This window comes from Microchirus variegatus (genome assembly GCF_963457635.1).
Source record: "Microchirus variegatus genome assembly, chromosome: 18".
Lineage (NCBI taxonomy): Eukaryota > Metazoa > Chordata > Actinopteri > Pleuronectiformes > Soleidae > Microchirus > Microchirus variegatus.
In genome coordinates, this window is record NC_139819.1 from 17,685,008 (window position 1) to 17,705,006 (window position 19,999).

A 19,999-nucleotide genomic window follows, 5' to 3' on the forward strand; every position below is an offset into this window, starting at 1 on the left:
CCCGTACCTCCTGACCTTGCTCCGTCCACGTTCCTTGTCCCTCTGCCCGATATAATCTCAGACAAATTAAACTTAATTCTTCGGAGCAGTGACGACCCAATTTCCTCACAAAACCTTTTATCTTGCAGGGCAAAAGGGGCTTTTGACTGCTGCAAATCACTTCCAGTTATTAATTCATGGTGATACTTTTTAATATTTATCAATTTCTGATTAATAATTTAAGCTGCTGCATATTTATACTGAGTATTTATATAAAACAATATTTCTAATACAAATAGCTTTGTTTTGTTGCAAATCAGCTTGCGGGGCTTAAGGAATGCGAATACAGTTTAAACATAAAGTGATAACCACCATTATATGCAAGAAAATCAAATCAACAAATTAAGCAGAGGCTAAAAAATGCATCTTAATAGTTTGCAGTAGATTTTTTGGAGTAAATTTCTACCTGCTTTGCATTCACATGCAGCATAAAGGTAGTTGTTGGTGCGCAGAAGCTTGCATTGTCCATACGTCCCACAGTCGTTGATGCATGGCGTCAGATATGAGCGCATATACACCTCGGCCGTGACATTGGTGCATGGCTCAAACCTGAAAAAGGTCAAAGAAAGGATGCAGGATGTTTGATGAACACAACGTTTCACCTACAAATTCAAAACCTTTTTTGACCGTAACTGTTGTGAAATGTTGCCCTATATCATTCATGTTCCCCAGATGTTGAACAACATTGACTTTGATGGTTACATTGTCCGACGATGCTATGATTATGTTTATGATTAAGTTTCCCTCATACACTGACAGAGCCGCTCTGGTCTATGGAGGATTTCTAAATCACATTCCCAGTTACCATCGTTGCTAAGGAACATTGCTGCAGCAAGACATTGTGCATTATCATTATCTAAAATAATTTTAAAAAATGTTTATAAGGCTCTTTCAATGTGTACATTTAGCCAGTCAGCCAAAGTTTACGCCTGGTAAACTACTTATATATTTTTGCTCTATATAAACTACCGTTTAAAACTTTGGTGTCACTTAGAAATGTCCTTATTTTTGCAGGAAAGGTACTTTTTTCAGGGAATAATCACATTTTGAGAAAGAAATTCAAATTTTGTGGAAAAAAAAAAAAAATTGAGAAAAAAAACAAGACATTTGAGAAATTTCCTTATTTTTGAAGGAAAAGTTTTTTTCAATGAATATAACATTAAATGAATCATAAATACACTCTATACATTGTTAATGTGGTAAACGACTATTCTAGCTGCAAATGTCTGGTTTTTAATGGAATATGTACATAGGTGTTTAGAGGCCCATTTCCAGTGTTCTAATGGCACATTGTGTTCGCTAATGGTGTTAGAAGGCTATTGGATGATTAGAAAACCCTTGAAAACCCTTGTTCAATGATGTTAGCACAGCTGAAAATAGTTTATTTTGAATAAAAATCCTTATTTCTAATCTTGTCAATGTCTTGACTATATTTTCTATTTATTCAACTATTCTCTTTTGAATAATACGTGTGACTTTTAATGGAAAACACAAAAAAATTGTATAGGTGACCCCAAACTTTTGAACGGTACTGTATTTTTTCCAGATAGATTTTGGTCTCGTTGTTTGACATCATATCTTTACGAAAACCAATTTGTTACCAGTGCGAAATCAATCCTTGATTAATTATTGTTCATTTAGAAGTCTGTGCAGACTCATGGCTATGAGAATAAAGCTGTTTTTTAAAAGTCTGCGCAACTATATACACTCTTAGAAATAAAAGTGCTAAGTAGAACCATATAAGGTTCTTGTCCTCATAGGAGAACCCTTTTTGGTTCCAGGTAGAAATTTTTATAAAGGTTCCACCTGGAGCCCTTTTGGAGGGTTCCACCAAGAACCCTTTTAAAACCCTTTCTTCTGGAAAGGGTTTTTTTCAGAAACAAATGGTTCCAGGTAGAACCTCAGCCCTTATAGAAGAACAGTTTAGGGACCCTTATTTCTAAGAGTGTAGCGAACAAGTGAACGTTTGCACTTAGTCCCAATCCTACATATTACAAAAAGTTGAACTTGTTCATGCTCAAACTGTAGATTTCTACAGTTTTGAGTCAGTCAGAGAGTGAAATTCCAGGAGGTAACAAACACGTTTCTCTTCCGTTTTCCCTGGAAGCCATTTTTTTTATTGACCCAGCTGCTTAATTTAAGTGTTACCTTAAAGAGCACCTGTCATTCACCTTTGCTTTTTCCTCTGCCAAATCCTTAGCATTAGCACGTGTATATATAAAGGGATATAAATACAGGGCTATGTTAATGTTTTCCACATTCTCACCTCAGCAATCTCTCATGTGAGGACAGGTCTGTGTCCCACACCATCTGTTATTATGTGTTATTCAGATTCAATTGGAACTCCCAAGTGATGGGAAATCTGCTTAATTTCATTCTGTTCACATTTTTATACCATTAAGGGTCCGGAAAAACAGCTCCATCTGCTGAATAGCTACTACTTACAGGGACTCATGAAAAACACCATGTTGGACAAGTTAATGGAAGCATTTACCCCACTTTCTCTTTATTACACTGATTTTACACAACCCTCGGAGAATGAATGTGCACTTTCTGCCTTCATATTAAAGTGCACATGACAGCGGTGCGTATAGGTTTTCTGGCTGTCGAATAAAACAGAGCAGTTGCCTTTGCTAAGATGTTTTGTCAGTGCTTTTTATGAAAGACAGATAAAGCAATTCCTATGCTTTTTCACTATAGAATTGTTTTTGAATAGTCTGAATAGTGCTCTTGATGGAGAAGATAATGAACAAAAAGACGAGAAAGAAACATTTTGCTCTTTGAAAGATCAAGATATGCTGCTACACAAATGTATTATGTGTTGTTATGTGTCTACCTCTCATTTCAGAAAACATATTTTCTCATATGCAAAAGTATTTGTTGTTCTATTAAATCAACTTTTCAAATCTCAACCCCTTCTATGTCGTATGCCAGTTGTGCACCAGACGCACACTTTAACAAAGCTAATCCAGAATGAATCTGCTGCTTGACAGATGGGTAAGGATGTGACTGCACAAGGGAGGCTGTGCTAAGCGGTGAGGATGTTGTCTTCATTAAAGAATTGAATTATTAAATTTGGCAAATAAAGAAATATTGAATGTCCTACTTTGCAATTGTGCTGCTGTAATCGACAGCAAATGTTGTCTCTGTGAGCAGGCTGCTGTGGGGGGACTGGGACCAAGCCAAAGATCTGATAATGAGGCTGCCATAGATTTACGACTGTGCTTCAGTGAATTTAGTTTTGATTTCTTAAGATGTTAATTATGTTTTGTCGACATTTTTGGTTGAAGAGTGTCAATAATTAGTTACACTTCTGTTTTCAGGGTTCAGGGTCACACGGTTGGTGTAATGGTAACCCAGTCCGAGTTTTCCTCCCACAGTCCAAAAACATGCAGCTTTGGGAATTAGGTAAAATTGCCTCAATTCACTGTGAGAGGGAATGGTTGTTTGTCTCCATGTGGCCATGGTATTCACTCTCTGTTTTATCCTTTTTTTTGCCTATACTGACAAAATGTGAATTTCCTGGCAGTAACACAAAACTTAGAAGGTTAAAGCCTTAATGCTAAGCCAAGTTACTCAGCTGCTGGATGTTGAAATAGGTTTAATAATTATAATAATAATACATCATTTTCTAAAGTGTAATAACATTTTTAGGCAAAATCACACTTTAAAGAAGACGTTTGAAGTGAAGTTCTCCAGTGTTAACATGTACTATAGGCTACACGCACAATGGAACTTCCGCCTAACAACCGTGGCTGCTAGTACACTGGGCTGCTTCCGGTAGGTGGTGTTGTAGTTTCCCGGAGACGCTAGTGAAGTGCGGAGTAGAGTCAATTTTATTAGTAAAAATGAGCGGATTTCAGATACAAGAGAGACGGTTATCATATCAAAAAGTCAGAACGTCAGCCCTACAATGTTGTGTACCCCTTTGTACAAATTCGTACAATAGTACGATAAACTTTCATAGGTTTCCGGTGGATGTGTCTGTGTGAGCCGAATGCATGGTGAGGGTACAGCGGGACGACTTCACACAAGTTTGCAGCCGGCATTTCAAAAAGGACAATTTTGTTGTCACGCCGAGGAAATTTACGAAGTGTAAGAAAGATGCCGTTCCTGCTTTTTATTATTTAATTCCCAAGTACCAACACCGAGGGCGAGCGTATGGGAGCTGAGACCCAGACAGCGAACAGCAAATGCGGAGCACAGTCTTGTGACTTGTGCTTATTAATTACTTATATAGCGGTACGACTTTTAAAAAAGAAGAAACGTTTAATTTGAGGACGAGGACGTATAAACTCGGATGTCCTCGTCCCGCAGTACCCTTACCATCCATTCGGCTTACACAGAAAGTTTATCGTACTATTGTACCGAGACGAATTTGTATAAAGGGATACACAACAAAGTAGGGCTGACTTTCTGACCTTTTGATACGATAACCGTCTCTAGTGCATCCGAAATTTTCTAATTTTTACTTATAAAATTGACTCTACTACTTAGCACTTCACTGGCATCTCCGGGAAATCACAACGACAACACGATCTACCGGAAGCAGCCCAGCGTACCAGCAGCCACGGTTGCTAGGCAGAAGTTCCATTGTGCATGTAGCCTATTAACAATAAAGTGTGGCCTACCCATGTTCAGTGGCACACAGAGAGCGCAGGCTGAGGTACCAAGTGCCTGTCTGTGGATAGGGAATCCTCAGTTTGGTGATATTAGCAGAGGCGTTCACAGAAAGGAAAAACCCAGCGACCGACTCTGCAAAAGAAGAAAAACAACAAATCAGTATAAAACTAGAACTGACAAATTTTCCCAGATCAAATGTACACTTCTTTTAAAACATTGCAAGTTGTGAACCCAAAATGTAAAGTTTGAAACGCTGCGCTGCGCCTTGACTTAAAAACCCATTTGCAATTAAAAAAATAATAATTTTTGCTGAATGTCTGCATTAGTGTGGATAGCATGTCAATGAACTGAACCTGCTGAAGGGACTTATAGATTTCGCTGAAGCTCAGTTAGTGAAAGCAATTTAAATGTCAGACTTGTGTAAATGACAAATTAGGTTTGGGGAGTGGATCGATGCGGACGAATTGAAAGAAATTAGCACCAGTTCAGGTGACTGAAATGAGAAATGAAGGTTGAAGTTTAAAGATAACATTTAATCGTGTCTAAACTTGTGGAACAATGAGGGATTTATAAATTGGCGGGATCCAAAACATGAGTCGACACTCTTCAAAATAAGGGTTCCAAAGCGGTCCTTCTACAAGGGGTGAGGTTCTACCTGGAACCCTTTGCTTCTGAAAAACCCTTTCTTCAGAAAAGGGTTTTTGGTGACTAATAAACCCTTATATAATAAGTTCCAGTAAGAACCATATTGATCGAGAGAACTTTTAAAGCCCCTTTCCTGAATAAAGGGTTTTAAAAGGGTTCTTGGTAACACTAATGGTTCTCATATGAGGACAAGCCGAAGAACCTTATATGGTTCTACTTAGCACTTTTATTTCTAAGAGTGTCTTCAGATATGAAGCTCAGAAAATATCTGGAAAGGGCCTCTGGTTTGAGCAGCAGGAGGCTGGACAGTCACCTCGCTCTTAGAAATAAGGGTTCCAAAAGGGTTCCTTCAACAAGGACTGAGGTTCTACCTGGAACCATTTATTTTTCAAGGGTTCTTGGTAACAGTAATGGTTCCAGTAAGAACTATTTTAATCCAGAGAACCCTTTAAAACCCATTTCCTGAATAAAGGGTTTTAAAAGGGATCTTGGTGGAACCCTCCAAAAGGGTTCCAGGTGGAACCTTTATAAAAAGGTTCTACCTGGAGCCAATAAGGGTTCTCCTATGAGGGCAAGCCGAAGAACCTTATATGGTTCTACTGAGCACTTTTATTTCTAAGGGTGTGCTGTGCTCTCACGTGGGTTAATTGGATATAAACCCCAAATGTTAATGAGAGAGTTAGCAGAAGTTTGTCTGGAGCAGAGGTTTGCGTTCTCACATACTGTACAGACAATGTCAGGCAAGTGTTCAGATTCCAGTGTAGTCCTGACAGCTTCAGCGTAAGTTCATTGTGACGTACCTGATTCACATTTCATGGATGAGTTGTCCCGTAAGAATAGAGGCATCCCGTGGTTCAGGCAGCCAAACACCGTGACATTAGCTCCTTTCAGCACAGACTGCACGGAGGAAGGACAAGCAACATGATTCATTCATTCATTCATTCATTAATGCTACTATCAACCATCTGCTGCCATCATGCTTGTGAGCCAACACCACTCAGGTCTTATTTCCCCTCAGCTGTGAGACAGTAAACTTTAAAGCTAACAAATCAAGTGGAAGCGGTCTCCCTCTGTCTGCCTGAGGCACCTGACTGAAGATGTTGGCAGTTTATCTCCTCAGAGCATCAATTATACATTAACACACTCATGCATTAAAAAAATAAAATCCTGGAGAGAAGTACTTAAGGGTTGGTAACTATATGTGCTTTTAGTTGTTACTGCACAAAGGTGAACAGAGGCCAATACAGTCCAGTTTGGGTTTGGTAAAAGAGCAACAGGAGCACAAACAGCAGTAATACATATTAAACATGTTCATCCAGTATGTATTGCTGCATCCAGTTAAATTTGACTTTTCAAGTTGGAACATCTCTCCCAATTTATTCCCAGTGTATCTTTCTTTGGTTGTGGGGAGTGGGTGCAGCAGAGCTTTCAAAGTAAAAGACCATGTAAGTTACAAAATCTAAAAACTGCAGGATCTGTGTGTTCATTATTATCCATGAAGACAACCCTAAGCCAACCCTAGTGGTCACCAATGACCACTAGGGTTGGCCCATTATGTGATATTAGCAAAGGACATCCTGGTCAGAAGTCTATCACAGGTGATATACTTATATATATGTACTGTATATGTATATATATACAGTATATATATATGTATATATATGTATACATATACATATACATATATATATATATATATATATATATATATATATACATATACAGATACATATACAAACATATATATATATATATACATACATATATATATATGTCTTTTACCCATCAAAAACGTTTTAAACATGGCTACCGGCTCTCATATGATCATTTATAAGAAGTCACTGCCATGATAGGCAAGACAGCTTTATTCATATACGTTTCATACACAGGGGCAACTCAAAGTGCTCTCTATTTAAAACAAGAATAACTGAACTACTTAGTCACACTACATGATGACAGTTCACTTTTTATGATTTTTTTTCTCTGCCTGACATGAAGAGGTGCTGCTCTTTTCGCACTTAAAAAAAAATAACTGTAAAGGTCTGCAAAAATCTGCTCAGCTAAGCACACACCCATGGTGTCATTTCATCTATTGTGTACTATTGTGTATTCGTTTGTATTCATGTTATTGTTGCTGTACTATTTGTTGTCATGCTGTTCTGACCTTCCAAGGGATTGCAGAGGTTTGACTCGCTCCTCTCAGCTCTTCTCTCTCTCTCATCATAAGTGATCACAAGAGACAAGGAGATATTTTAATGTCAGCTACTGTATGAACAGCCCTAGTTAGCGCTATCCACATGTGATTGGATCATTGTATATGTGCTTTATAACACTATATAAGAAGAAACCTCAAAATCTAGATATCCATAGATATGTGAAGAAATTAGTGCATTTACTCAAGTTTCATGATTACATTACCTCCGATCACAGCCAATAAAAACCCATTTGGAGTGAATGTCAGTTTTATACAGTAAATTCCTATTACAGTCAACAGCCGGTAGTAACTGTAGTAGTAGCTGTTTGTGTTTGTGTGAAAAGGGCAATATAAACTAACCCATTCCTGCTTCCAATTATGCAGTAAGTCTTTGGACAGGGGGAGGACGCTGGAGTATGAGACAGAACGTTCTTGGTGTCAGACATCAGCACAAACCATTACACTACTGTGTCTCTCACTCCAGCTTCCACAAAATCTCCATAATGAGGTTCAGCACATGCATTGCGTTAGTGTCCAAAGAGACACAAGGCAATTATTTCTTGCATAAATACCATTTTCTGTTGCTCATAGTGCAAAACTAAATGCAGGGAGTTGACAAAGTTGTTGGTGCAATAAGTTAACAAACATGTTGCCAGGTGCTGAGCTTTCAAGCTTCCGAAATTCACCATCTGTCCAGTACTCTCTTGGAAGGAAGACTCAGTAATGCCCACTGGCATTATTTAAGACTGTCCCTCCCTCCTGTTGTCCCAACTCTTGCCCACAGATTGAATATTTAAGGATTAAGCAAGAAACACTGACAGATCAAGCTATACATTACAATGAGGTTATAATGAAAACTGGCCCGTGACCTCCTCTTTCCACCAAGGTGTACAGACGGAGGGAGGTAGAGACAGCTTCTGACTGTTGAGCATCCCTGTCTGCACTCTTAGAAATAAGGGTTCCAAAAGTGTTCTTCTACAAGGGCTGAGGTTCTACCTGGAACCATTTGCTTCGGAAAAACCCTTTCTCGAAGAAAGGTTATTTCAAGGGTTCTTGGTAACACTAATGGTTCCAGTAAGAACCATTTTGATCCAGAGAACCCTAACCCAAGAATCCTTTAAAACCCCTTTCTTCGGGAAAGGGTTTTTCAGAAGCAAATGTTTCCAGCTCTTGTAGAAGAACCCTTTTGGAACCCTTATTTCTAAGAGTGTATACTTGTATTTGCCTAGATCTATTACTATTTGCCTAAATCTTCTTCTTCTTTCTCTCTTTTGGGCTCACCATAGCAGATCATCTGCCTCTATCTTGCCGTATCCCTTGTGTCCTATTCTGATTTGCCAACTGTCCTCCATCACAACACCCATGGACCTTCACTGTGGTCTTCCTCTTTTCCTCCTGCCAGGCAGCTCCATCTTCAATACCACTCTCCCTCCTCGGCACGTGACCAAACCATCATTACCTTGTCTCTCTGACTTTATTTCCAAACCGTTCAACCTGAGCTGTTGCTCGAATATGCTCGTCTCTCATCCTGTCCATCCTGGTCCCTCCCAGTGAAAATCTCAGGATCCTCAGAATCAGCTCCGCCTTCTGTCTCTAAGTCATACATCATAGCAGGCTTGAAGACCGTCTTGTAGACCTTGTATTTACCTAGATAACAGAGCTGAACAGCACACACCTTGTCAAGGCATTTTTTTTTAAATCAATGCCTGAAATGTTATGTTAATTTGTTTAGGCTTTTATTTATTGCTGCCACTTGTAAGCCATGTTGCAACATTGTTGTGAATATTGGGACATTAATCACATCTAATACTGTGATTTATATGCCTGGTCTATTATGCAGCTGTAAGTTATTATTGCTGGATGTGAGTGGCGGGGACATAATTCAATCAGGTTCACTTAGATGGTAAACGATGTGCTCAAGGTGACTGAGGGAAAGGTGCTGTTAAAAATGAAACAAAAAACTTAAATTCAAAGAATTTCAACTTCAATCACAAAAAAGTTACAAAAAATAACTTTTGATGGATACAAGTTTATCTCTGTTGTGTTACAATGTGGCTTTTATTTGCTGAATTTTCCAGGAACAGGGCACAAAACCACACTGATGCAAGAGCATGGATGATGCTGGCATTGAAAAATAACCTCCTTTATAAATCCTAGGGTCTATAAATCTGAAAAATTTAATAGCAATAGCAAAAATGCAAACAAAACATCCCACCTACGCCCATCTGCCCTCTCACCTAAAAAGTGGCAGGTCACTTAGTGACCTACAGGTACACCAGACAATAATTCAGTGCTACAGATCGCCATTAATATCATATCAAATCTATTTTTTCCTTCAGTCTATATCAAATTTAATAAAAATTCTCTATTAACATTTATGTGATCTATTCTCCTCTAGACAAACAAATCAGCCAAAAGTTAGTTATGCATTAATATACATATATTACATAATAATAACAACAAAAGATGATTTACATATTGTGAATGTGAATATATGTGGATATAAATTCATGTGGATTAACACACAAAATACTAGCGATCTAATAATGTGTGATCATTTCCCTTTTTTAAATTCAAAAAGTCTTCATTTATTTTCAATGTAGACATAACTAAATCCTGACCCTGTGGCCTGCTTTCTGTCAAGGAGGTCAAGTCAAAGAAGAAGGTCTGTAATGAAATTCTGAGGAGAGCGTATTCCTGTGTATTACATATTGAAGCTGATAATGGCAGATCCACTGAGAGCATGTCAATGATTTATGATAACGATTTTCTTACACACTTAAGCCCAACCCAAAGAAAATAAGAATGGATCCAAGACGATGGTCCACTGAATCAATTCATGATAAGTGGAAATAAAAGCCTCATACATTCAGTTCACACACACACTCCTTCACTGAAAGTCAACCAAGCAGCTCCTGCAAATGTCTCGATAAGCCTTGCAAATCTGACACAGTCCCCCGGTGGCTGAATTCTGCACCGGTGACAAGCAAGTGACAGATCATCACAGAGGGGGTCGAAGTCTGTCTATAGAATAATATAGAATGTCAGTCTCTCTGAAGAAAACATCTCGCGCCTCACACAACAATCACAGCAACCTGGTTTTCACTCTGGCACAATTGCTCTGTGACATCTGCAGAGTCGATCACATACACCTGTGTGTGACTGTACTATAGGCTTGGAGACGAGGGAGGGTGGAGTGTATCCAAGGAGATGTATACAGTGGTATGCAAATGTTTGGGCACCCCTGTAAATGTTCATGATTTTCCTTTATAAATTATTGGTTGTTTGGATAAGAAATTTCAGTTAAATATATCATATAGGAAACAAACACAGTGATATTTGAGAAGTGAAATAAAGAAACAAATTATAGGATTTACATAAAGTGTGCAAGAAATATTTAAACAAAATTAGGCATGTGCATAAATTAAGGCACCCTTGTCATTTTATTGATTTCAACACCTTTAGCACTAATTATTGGAACTCAAAATTGGTTTGATAACCTCAGTGACCCTTGACCTCCATACACAGGTGAATCCAAACATGAGAAAGAGTATTAAAGGAGGTCAATTGTAAGTGTTTCTCCTCTTTGCATCTTCTCTGAAGAGTGGCAACATGGGAGCCTCAAAACAACTCTCACATGACCTGAAAACAATGATTGTTTAACATCATGGTTTAGGGGAAGGATACAGAAAGCTATCTCAAAGATTTAAGCTCTCAGTTTCAACTGTGAGAAACATTGTGAGGAATTGGAAGACCACAGGCACAGTTCTAGTTAAGGTCTGAAGTGGCAGACCAAGAAAAATCTCAGATAAGCAGAGGTGAAGGATGGTGAGAACAGTCACAGTCAACCCACAGACCAGCTCCAAAGACCTACAACATCATCTTGCTGCAGATGGTGTCACTGTGCATCATTCAACTATTCAGCGCACTTTACACAAGAAGATGCTGTATGGAAGAGTAATGCAGAAAAAGCCTTTTCTCTGCACCCGCCATAAACAGAGTCGCTTGAGGTATGCTAAAGCACATTTGGAATAAGGAATTTGGTGGCGGTTCCATCATTCTGTGGGGCTGTGTGGCCAGTGCAGGGACTGGGAATCTTGTTAAAGTTAGGGTCGCATGGATTCCACTCAACATCAGCAAATTCTGGAGAACAATGTCCAGGAATCAGTGACAAAGTTGAAGTTGTGCCGGGACTGGATCTTTCAACGACAGGAACACTGCTTAAAATCTACTAAGCCATTCATGCATAGGAACAAATACAACGTTCTGGAATGGCCATCTCAGTACCCAGACCTGAATATTACTGAAAATTTGTGGTGTGATTTAAAGCGGTCTATCCATGCTCGGAAACCATCAAACCTGACTGAACTGGAGATGTTTTGTAAAGAAGAATGGTCCAAAATACCTTCAGCCAGAATCCAGACTCTAATTGGAACCCTTACCCCTAACCCTATAGGAAGTGTTTAGAGGCTGTTATTTCTGCAAAAGGAGGATGCACAAAAGGTTTCTTTTGTGGTGCCTAAACTTATGCACATGGCAATAATTATTGCACACTTTCTGTAAATCATCCAAAATTTATTTCACTTCTCAAATATCACTGTGTTTGTCTCCTATATGATATATTTAACTGAAATTTCTTATTCAAACAACCAGTGATTTATAAAGGAAAATCATGAACATTTACAGGGGTGCCCAAACTTTTGAATACCACTGTATATGCCTGACAAATGCGATAAATCGTAATCACACAGCTAATGCAGGGACATAGAGAGAGAGACATAAATAACTGTATGATGAAGCAAAAAGGGACATGGTTGCCATTTAAATCAAGGACAATCCTTTTGTTGAGGTGAGCTAATTGCACCGTGTCACCACATCAACCAAGAAATCAGTAAACAAAACAACAAATTAATTACTCCGTGAAGAATTGTCATTTCCCTGAAAGTCAACCACTTGTGTTTGCCTCTTGCTGGGGGTTAGATGAGAAGATCAATTATCAATTAAATCTGTGTGTGTTCAGTGGGGATGAAAAATGTGTTAAACACAAAATCTTTCAGCATGGAGGCAATCATTTTAAACTCTTATACTCAAATGATGGGTCACAGACATTAATTAATTGGACATTATTTTCTCAATTAATCAATTAATCATGTCTCGATGAAAAGCACAAATATGTACATTTGTGGAGGAGAATTCAGACAATTTTAGCGATTTTTGCTCCAAAAACATTTGAAACTAGGACAAGTTCGTTTAAATACCATTGGTGTGAAATCGGCTCCAAGTTGCCGTGCTATCCAAAATGGCGGCCTTCCTCTATGAAAGTCGCCATTGACTGTTTTCATTGTCCCAACCTAATGAAGTGTTGGGACAAAAGTGTGTACCAAATTTCGTTCATGTGCGTTAAACCCGACATCAGATTAGCCCCGCCCACTTCCATTTTTTTTTAGTTTTGGGGCATGTCCAGGCGTTCGAAAATGCGATTCATTTCCAGGAAGAAGAGGAATAACTCCTTCAGTTTCAATAGGGTTCTATGCACCTTGTGCTCGAACCCTAACTAAGCGACAAATAAAAATGTATTTAGAGTATGAATTAAATCTTTTTTTAGTGGCTGAGTATGTGGGCTTACAGTGGAACTATGCAGGATTTTTACCCTAATGAAACGTTTCCACTCCCCCTACCGTCTTTTAGCGGAAAACAAGCCTTGCAAGATTAGCGAAGTCTCGGGTCTCGTGAGAAACACGAATCGCTTAACGGCACTACACACACACACACGTGCCTCACAGCCAGACGGCTATAAGATCAAAGCAGTGATAATATTATTTTAGACATTCATCATGGGAGAGCAGGCATAAAAGAGGCACAGAGAACCATTTTCGGAGGAAGCAGGGAAGAAGAAAAGACTATCTCATCGAGCGAGGGGCCACAAACACAGGAGTAAACATCAGACAGTCTTTTAGCACAACAGAAAAACACAGGAGCATGCACAACAGATGTCGACCTGGTGTTTTTGCTGTTGCACTTGTTAGTATCTTTGAGATAAACTCTCTGTTCTCTATGTATTTATGTCTATTTGCAAATGGAGTCACAAGAGTGGCCAGAAGAGGGGAAGGGAAGGTAGAGCATCAGCGGTCAGTTTTTACGATAATGAGGTATAAGTAGAAATGAGGGGGAGCTCTGTCGAGACCAGACTTGTTAAATCCCGCTGTAAGATGACCTGTTGCTGGATAGATTGGATTAAACAAGATGGAAACCGACCATATTGAAATTCAGAAACAATATCTTACAAATACTTGTCATTTTAGTAACTGTTTTGGGGGAATTCAGTTGTATCACACTACTTTTCTTCAAAAATCACTCTTATCACATGATGAATTAATCTTCCATTCATGAGCTGAGACTGATATTTGGAATCGTTGGAAGGATAAACATGTATTCCGCCTTGTTGGTGACAGCCACCCCTCCCCTTCCAGTCACCATCTTTTGTGATAAGCTTCAGGTACTGCAGGCTAAAGGTTCCTTTGAACAGTATCTTTATGATCTAGAAGATGAAACTGATAGGAACCCAGGTCCCTGAAGGTGGGAGGACATTCTTCTGAGCTGAATAATGATGGATATCTGTTCGGGTGTTTGAGCTTCATCCTCTAGTTCTTGGTTTCCATTAGCAGTCCATCTGCCAGCCTGTGGCCCTGCTGTTTCTGGCTCCCTGAAGAAATCCAGAGCCGCTGCAGGTGCATTCTAATGCTTTTAAAGGACAGTTCAACAAATACACATCATCAAATGCTACTTGGCTGATTTCGTATTATGCTTTTTTTTTTTTTTCGCACACTCCCAATTAGAGGCATATGTCACAAGCCCAAACACTAGTGTCTGTTTCACTGTGAACTTTTTCCGCTTCCAAGTCAAATCCTGCAACCATATGAGCATCCATATTTAGCAGGCTAGCTCCGCCAGACAGTCTGAGAGCCCAATTATTCACCAGGCAGATTCTCACTTCACTAACCTGCCTTTTATTTTCAGTCTTAATTCAATCTTTTGCAAAACAGCAGAGAGAAGTCAAATGGCACACGATACTGAGTCAAATGTCTGCTTGTATAAATATATACATATATATATACAGTATATACATATACATATATATACATATATATAAATACATATATATATATATATATATATATATATATACACATGTTATACATACTGTAGATACTGTAATATATATACTGTATGTATGTATGTAAAATCTGAAGCTAAATTTACAAACTTGGCAATAGTTAGAAAATGTATCTTATTTTGTCAGTGAACAATGAGCATATTGTAGTTTGTCATTTAATTATAATTTAAAATATAGTTCCACCCAAGATTAATGCAACAAAATGATTTACTTCTGGTGTGCGCTGACCTCCAACATGAAAGCTGTAAATTATCTTTGCTCTTGCCTGCAGTCAGTCAGATAGAGACTGAGATAGTAGCTTAAGATGAGGGATTTTTGGACAAAAGCTGAGAAACGGAACCCCAGTGATTGTGCCGCAAACACTGGGTAACAAGCGTATATAACCGGTAGTTCTGTGTTGAGATGAAGGACATCAAACAATAAAGAAAGTGAAGAACTCACCATGTTGAGCTTGAGCTCCATGTTGAGGACTCCTCCGCTGTCTAAAACTGGCATCAGGTTGATAGCGAACACAGCCGCCCTGTCTGGTGGAATTGATATATTTGGACCAAAGAAGACGTAGAAGTGCACAGAGAAGGTGTCCAGCTCGTTCCGCAGAGTCGGACGAATGGGCCAGCACTTGTTGGGGTCAGCTGTGGGGGCGAGGTAAACGATGCTGTCTTTGGACGTGTGCAGGTGACTGGCGTTCTGCAACAGGCCGGGCAGAGTTGCCATCGAGAGCGTCTCAGACAGTGACAAACCCATCGCTGTTCCAAAAGACTGAGGCATGTTCATGGAGGAGCTGGGCTGTGCTCGCTCCTTGGACAAATTGAGCTTTGAGCAATCTGTTAAGACAAGAGGGAAATACATCTCCTGAAATGAATCAAACTGAATCCTGCATGAGCTGAACTTAGTGGGTGATTTTCAGTTTTACAAATGCACCTTACAAGATATTGTGCAATACTCCCTATCAATAAATCAAGCAACAAATGCCCAGCAAATCTCCAACAAGCAGGAAATTCTACTTGCATTATTATACACGATAGGCAACTAAGTCTTTTTCAAATGTTTGAAATAATCCCCTTCGCCTGGCTTCCATAAAGTAAACAGTTAAGCTGGGCGCTGTATCATGAGTCTAAATGAGATAAAGATTCACAGTAATTGCGAACGACTATTTCACTCAACACAAAGCAACTCGCTGCAAAATAGTCTTTGATAAATACCATTAAATATCATCAGTCCCCAAGAGGGTAGGATTTTTGTGTCTCAGTCTGGTTTGCATTGTTATAAGGCCCAATTATAAGGCACATGTTTATGTGTACTGTGTATATACGTGGGTGGAGTGAAGAGGACGTGTTAATTTAGTTTTATGCAATTTCCTATCCAAAAAAATGGGATTCTTCATGTTTTATACAAAAAATTGCACATACATGCTCTTCAGTGACTAAACATCTATTGATGGCAAGGTACCTGCAACAAAAAACTAAATGTATAAACAGCAATTATAAATAATAAAGCCATTCTGTCTCACCAGTGAATGTGAGCCTTGTAAATTGGACTGAATGCGAATGAGGGCAGAAACCGTTCCAAACAATGACAACCACTAACAATGAGAAGGTGTGAGGAGGTGAGACTTCCAGATGGTCTTTTCCCCTAAATCTGAGCTTTGCTTCAATTTAAATCCACAAAAGGTCAATTGCCTGGCAGGCGGAGGAGAGACAGTGTGAATAATTAGTGTCTGTGTTGCCATGGTGACAAAGTGCACTGTATGGTGTTGAACAGAGGGAGGGGATCACTACACAGGAGTGGACTTCCCACAGATTTGTGAGCTATCCCTGTGGAGTGGACAAAAAAAAATATCTTAACCCCAAAACAGCCCCCAGCACTTAAGCACAGTAACACTGGCCTTTCAGCACTCTTATATGACTCGTCTTTGTTTGGGTCTTTTCTTGAATAAGCCTCTCGATTGTGTCTGAGCAAAATCACATTCCCACCTCACATTATGCGTAAGACAAGTGAAAACACTGTGTCACAGAGTCCTTCTTTCCGAGAGTGAAAGCACAAAGTGAAATCCACATTCCTTTGTGTTTTAAAAGAAGACTTTCAGTGTTGTCTAAAATACACTTCAAACCCATGCAGGAAGGACACAATAATGAAGAACACAACAGTCAATTTGAATTGTCACAAAATCTTCAGAGAAAAGAGAATATTCCACAAAGGCTTAAGAGGGAAATGTTGCAAATGATTTGACAATTCTGAGCAACCATAATAATACATTTAGACAATAATTATCATACGAAACACCAACAAGATCAGGTTTTATGTGTAAAGTATGTCACTAAATGTAGGAGAATGTTATTATGTAGCACTATGTATACATAGTATGAGTGATTATTATTTCTCATTCTTGACTTTTTGCTCCTTTTAGATTTTTTGCAGTTTTAACTCACACATATTATAACATGGACATTTTTGACAAATTCTATATTGGTATACGTTTTAAAGCAGCAGTCAGTAGAATATTTGTCCTGGAGTGTTTACTCACATAGGGTCTCTCACTCTTTTAAAAACCCCTGTAAAACATGTATATAAGACCTCAAGCATGATTCATGCAGATTGCATGACACTGATACCTATTGAATCATCGCCAACGTCATCAGCTGTGATGTGAGATGGCAATGTCATTAGCGTGTGCCAGTGGTAAAAAGCAAATGGTGAATTACACTCTGTTTATGTATGCAGAGAAATTACACATAAGCGACAACGGATCATACACACATTGTGGAACCTAATCGCCAAAACACACATTGTGGAAGATTATTATTCTTTTTTTTTTCCTACGACATTGCGCTCATTTTTGAGGGGCTTAACGTGGATAAAAACTCTTGAAATTCGGCATGGAGGTCGGGAAGGCTGAAAATGCGATAGTGGCATAGGGCCCAAACCTGTGATGAAATTTGGTGAGTGTGTTAGGCTTAGTCCAGATTGTCTTGAGGAATTTTTGACGCGAGATAAAGTGGTAAATTTTGCATAAAATGTTAATTTTTTTCTTTTTTCTTTTGTGTCTAAGTCGCACATAGTTTGAACCAAACTTGGTACAGTTGTTGCGCTCATGATTCCAAACAAATTTCTAATTTACTTCCATTAGCTCAACCCACCCAGAAGTCAACCATTTTGGAAAAATGAAAATGACTAGTCTTTACATATGAAGGAACTATGGTCAGACAAAAGTAGTCCGATTGGGACATAATTTGGTGAGTGTGCTAGGCTAAGTCAAATTTTTTTGAGGAATTTTTGGGGAATTTTTGATGCAAGATAAAGTGGTCAAAATAGCGTAAAATGCTATTTATTTTTATTTTTTGTCTAAGTCGCACACAGTTGTTCCAATTTGAACCAAACTTGGTACATTTGTTGCTCTCATGATTCCAAACAAAATTGCTAATGTATTTCCATTAGCTCTGCCCACCCAGAAGTCGGCCATTTTGGAAAAACGAAAATGACTAGTCTATACATTTGAAGGAACTATGGTCAGACAAAAGTAGTCCGATCGGAAAGACATTTGGTGAGTGTGCTAGGCTAAGTCCAAATTTTCTTGAGGATTTTTTTGGGGAATTTTGGACATGAGAGAAAGTGTTCAAAACTGCGTAAAAGGCATTTTTTTGTGTGTATGTGTGTCTTAGGGTGCTTTTTATGTTTGGTGCGCACCAAACATGCGCAGCCAGCCATATTCACAGAAGAAGCCGCAGCCGCTCACATTGATTAGAGTGACAGCTATCAGCTCTGGTGACCACGGTGCTCACGTTCCGGGCTGTGACGCGCCAGGTGGTTAGTCTGGTTCTGGTGCCGTTGGTCTTCACGGTCTATTTTGGTTCCTTTAGAACTATGCATATGTGAAAGCAAACCGTACCCACGTCTGTTTGCTACATTGTAACATTTTTCTGACTGGTAAGGACCAAAGCAATCGAGCTATAGGTGTGAAAGCGCCCTTAGTCACACATAGTTGTTCCAATTTGAAACAAACCTGGTACAGTTCTCATGATTCCAAACAAATTTCTAATGTACTTGCATTAGCTCCACCCACCCAAAAGTCAGCCATTTTGAAAAAACGAAAATGATCAGTCTATGAAAAATGAACGTGGAGCGAGGGCCCTTTCATGACTGCGTGCAGTCCTAGTTTATATTGTTCCTGTGTCACGCTGGTTATTACATAGTTTTCATATAGCATTTTCATTGACTGGTCAGTAGACAAACAGTATATTGTAGTAGTGTACACTATGAGGTGGTCACTCAGATATTTCTGATACCACTTCTGTCGCGGAGTTAGAGCGCACAAAATCATAGAATGCATACCAGACTTCAGCAAACCTCAGGGAAACCTTTCCAGTATCCTACGACAATTTATCCAAACAGTAGCCAGAACAGAAGAAAAAAAAGAATAGTTCCATTTCCACTTGTGAGGTTAGGCCGTTTGTCTGAAAATCAATTCCCCCACACCAGACATGTTCATGAGGTGATGCATGCAGGGAAGATGGAGGGGAATAAGACTGTACCAGCGACAAGAAGGAACATTGAACATTATCTGATTTCATAAATAAATAAGACATTTACAAACTCACCTGTGACCTGCACCCCGATGCGGAAGTAGACGTCAGAATTACTCAGATATCTCTCCACCAGGATGTAGTACCACTGCTCCCAGGCAGGAACCACTGTGTCTAACTCACAAGGGTTCCACTCTCTGCAGTCGAGGGCACTTGAGTTATGAACTGGTGGCGCTCGCGCTCTTATCTTCAGCACCACTGGACAACTGTCGCTGCTCTTGTTCTTGGTACTGCAGTTTACCAGCTGAACCTTTACCTTTGATATGTAATTGGGGATGAACACTCTGTAAACAGGAACACACACACACACACAGGTTACAGGAAAAAATAATACCAATGTAGTGTACAATATCATAGTACAATATGGTGGATAGATAGATAGATAGATAGATAGATAGATAGATAGATAGATAGATAGATAGATAGATAGATAGATAGATAGATAGATAGATAGATAGATAGATAGATAGATAGATAGATAGATAGATAGATAGATAGATAGATAGATAGATAGAAAAAAGAAGGAACATTTTCTCTGAGAATGATTAAGTGTTTCCAAACCATCCCATCCTGACCTTTGGTTTTTGGAGGCTCTGTTGGAAGACTTACTTATAAAGTGCAGATCTGTTATGGATGGGGATCATCTGGTCAATGAAGTATCCAGGGTAAAGCACCGAAATCCCAATTAGCCTCTGGACAATGAGCTGGGGTTGGAACAGATACTGACATTCCTCCGACAGACCC

The 19,999-nt window shown here is 39.1% G+C and overlaps 1 protein-coding gene across 1 annotated transcript in view; it reads right to left on the reverse strand.

The window, feature by feature from the left end:
- The window catches only part of tmem8b (transmembrane protein 8B), a gene marked incomplete at both ends in the record, with an annotated part of 48,297 nt that overhangs the window by 16,930 nt on the left and 11,368 nt on the right, over window positions 1-19,999 (reverse strand). Inside the window, 6 exons of the mRNA XM_083904643.1 lie at window positions 446-588; window positions 4,671-4,794; window positions 6,108-6,204; window positions 15,117-15,499; window positions 19,271-19,539; window positions 19,865-19,998. Of these exons, the coding sequence (XP_083760769.1) occupies window positions 446-588; window positions 4,671-4,794; window positions 6,108-6,204; window positions 15,117-15,499; window positions 19,271-19,539; window positions 19,865-19,998 (1,150 nt within the window). The remainder of the gene's footprint in view (window positions 1-445; window positions 589-4,670; window positions 4,795-6,107; window positions 6,205-15,116; window positions 15,500-19,270; window positions 19,540-19,864; window position 19,999) is intronic.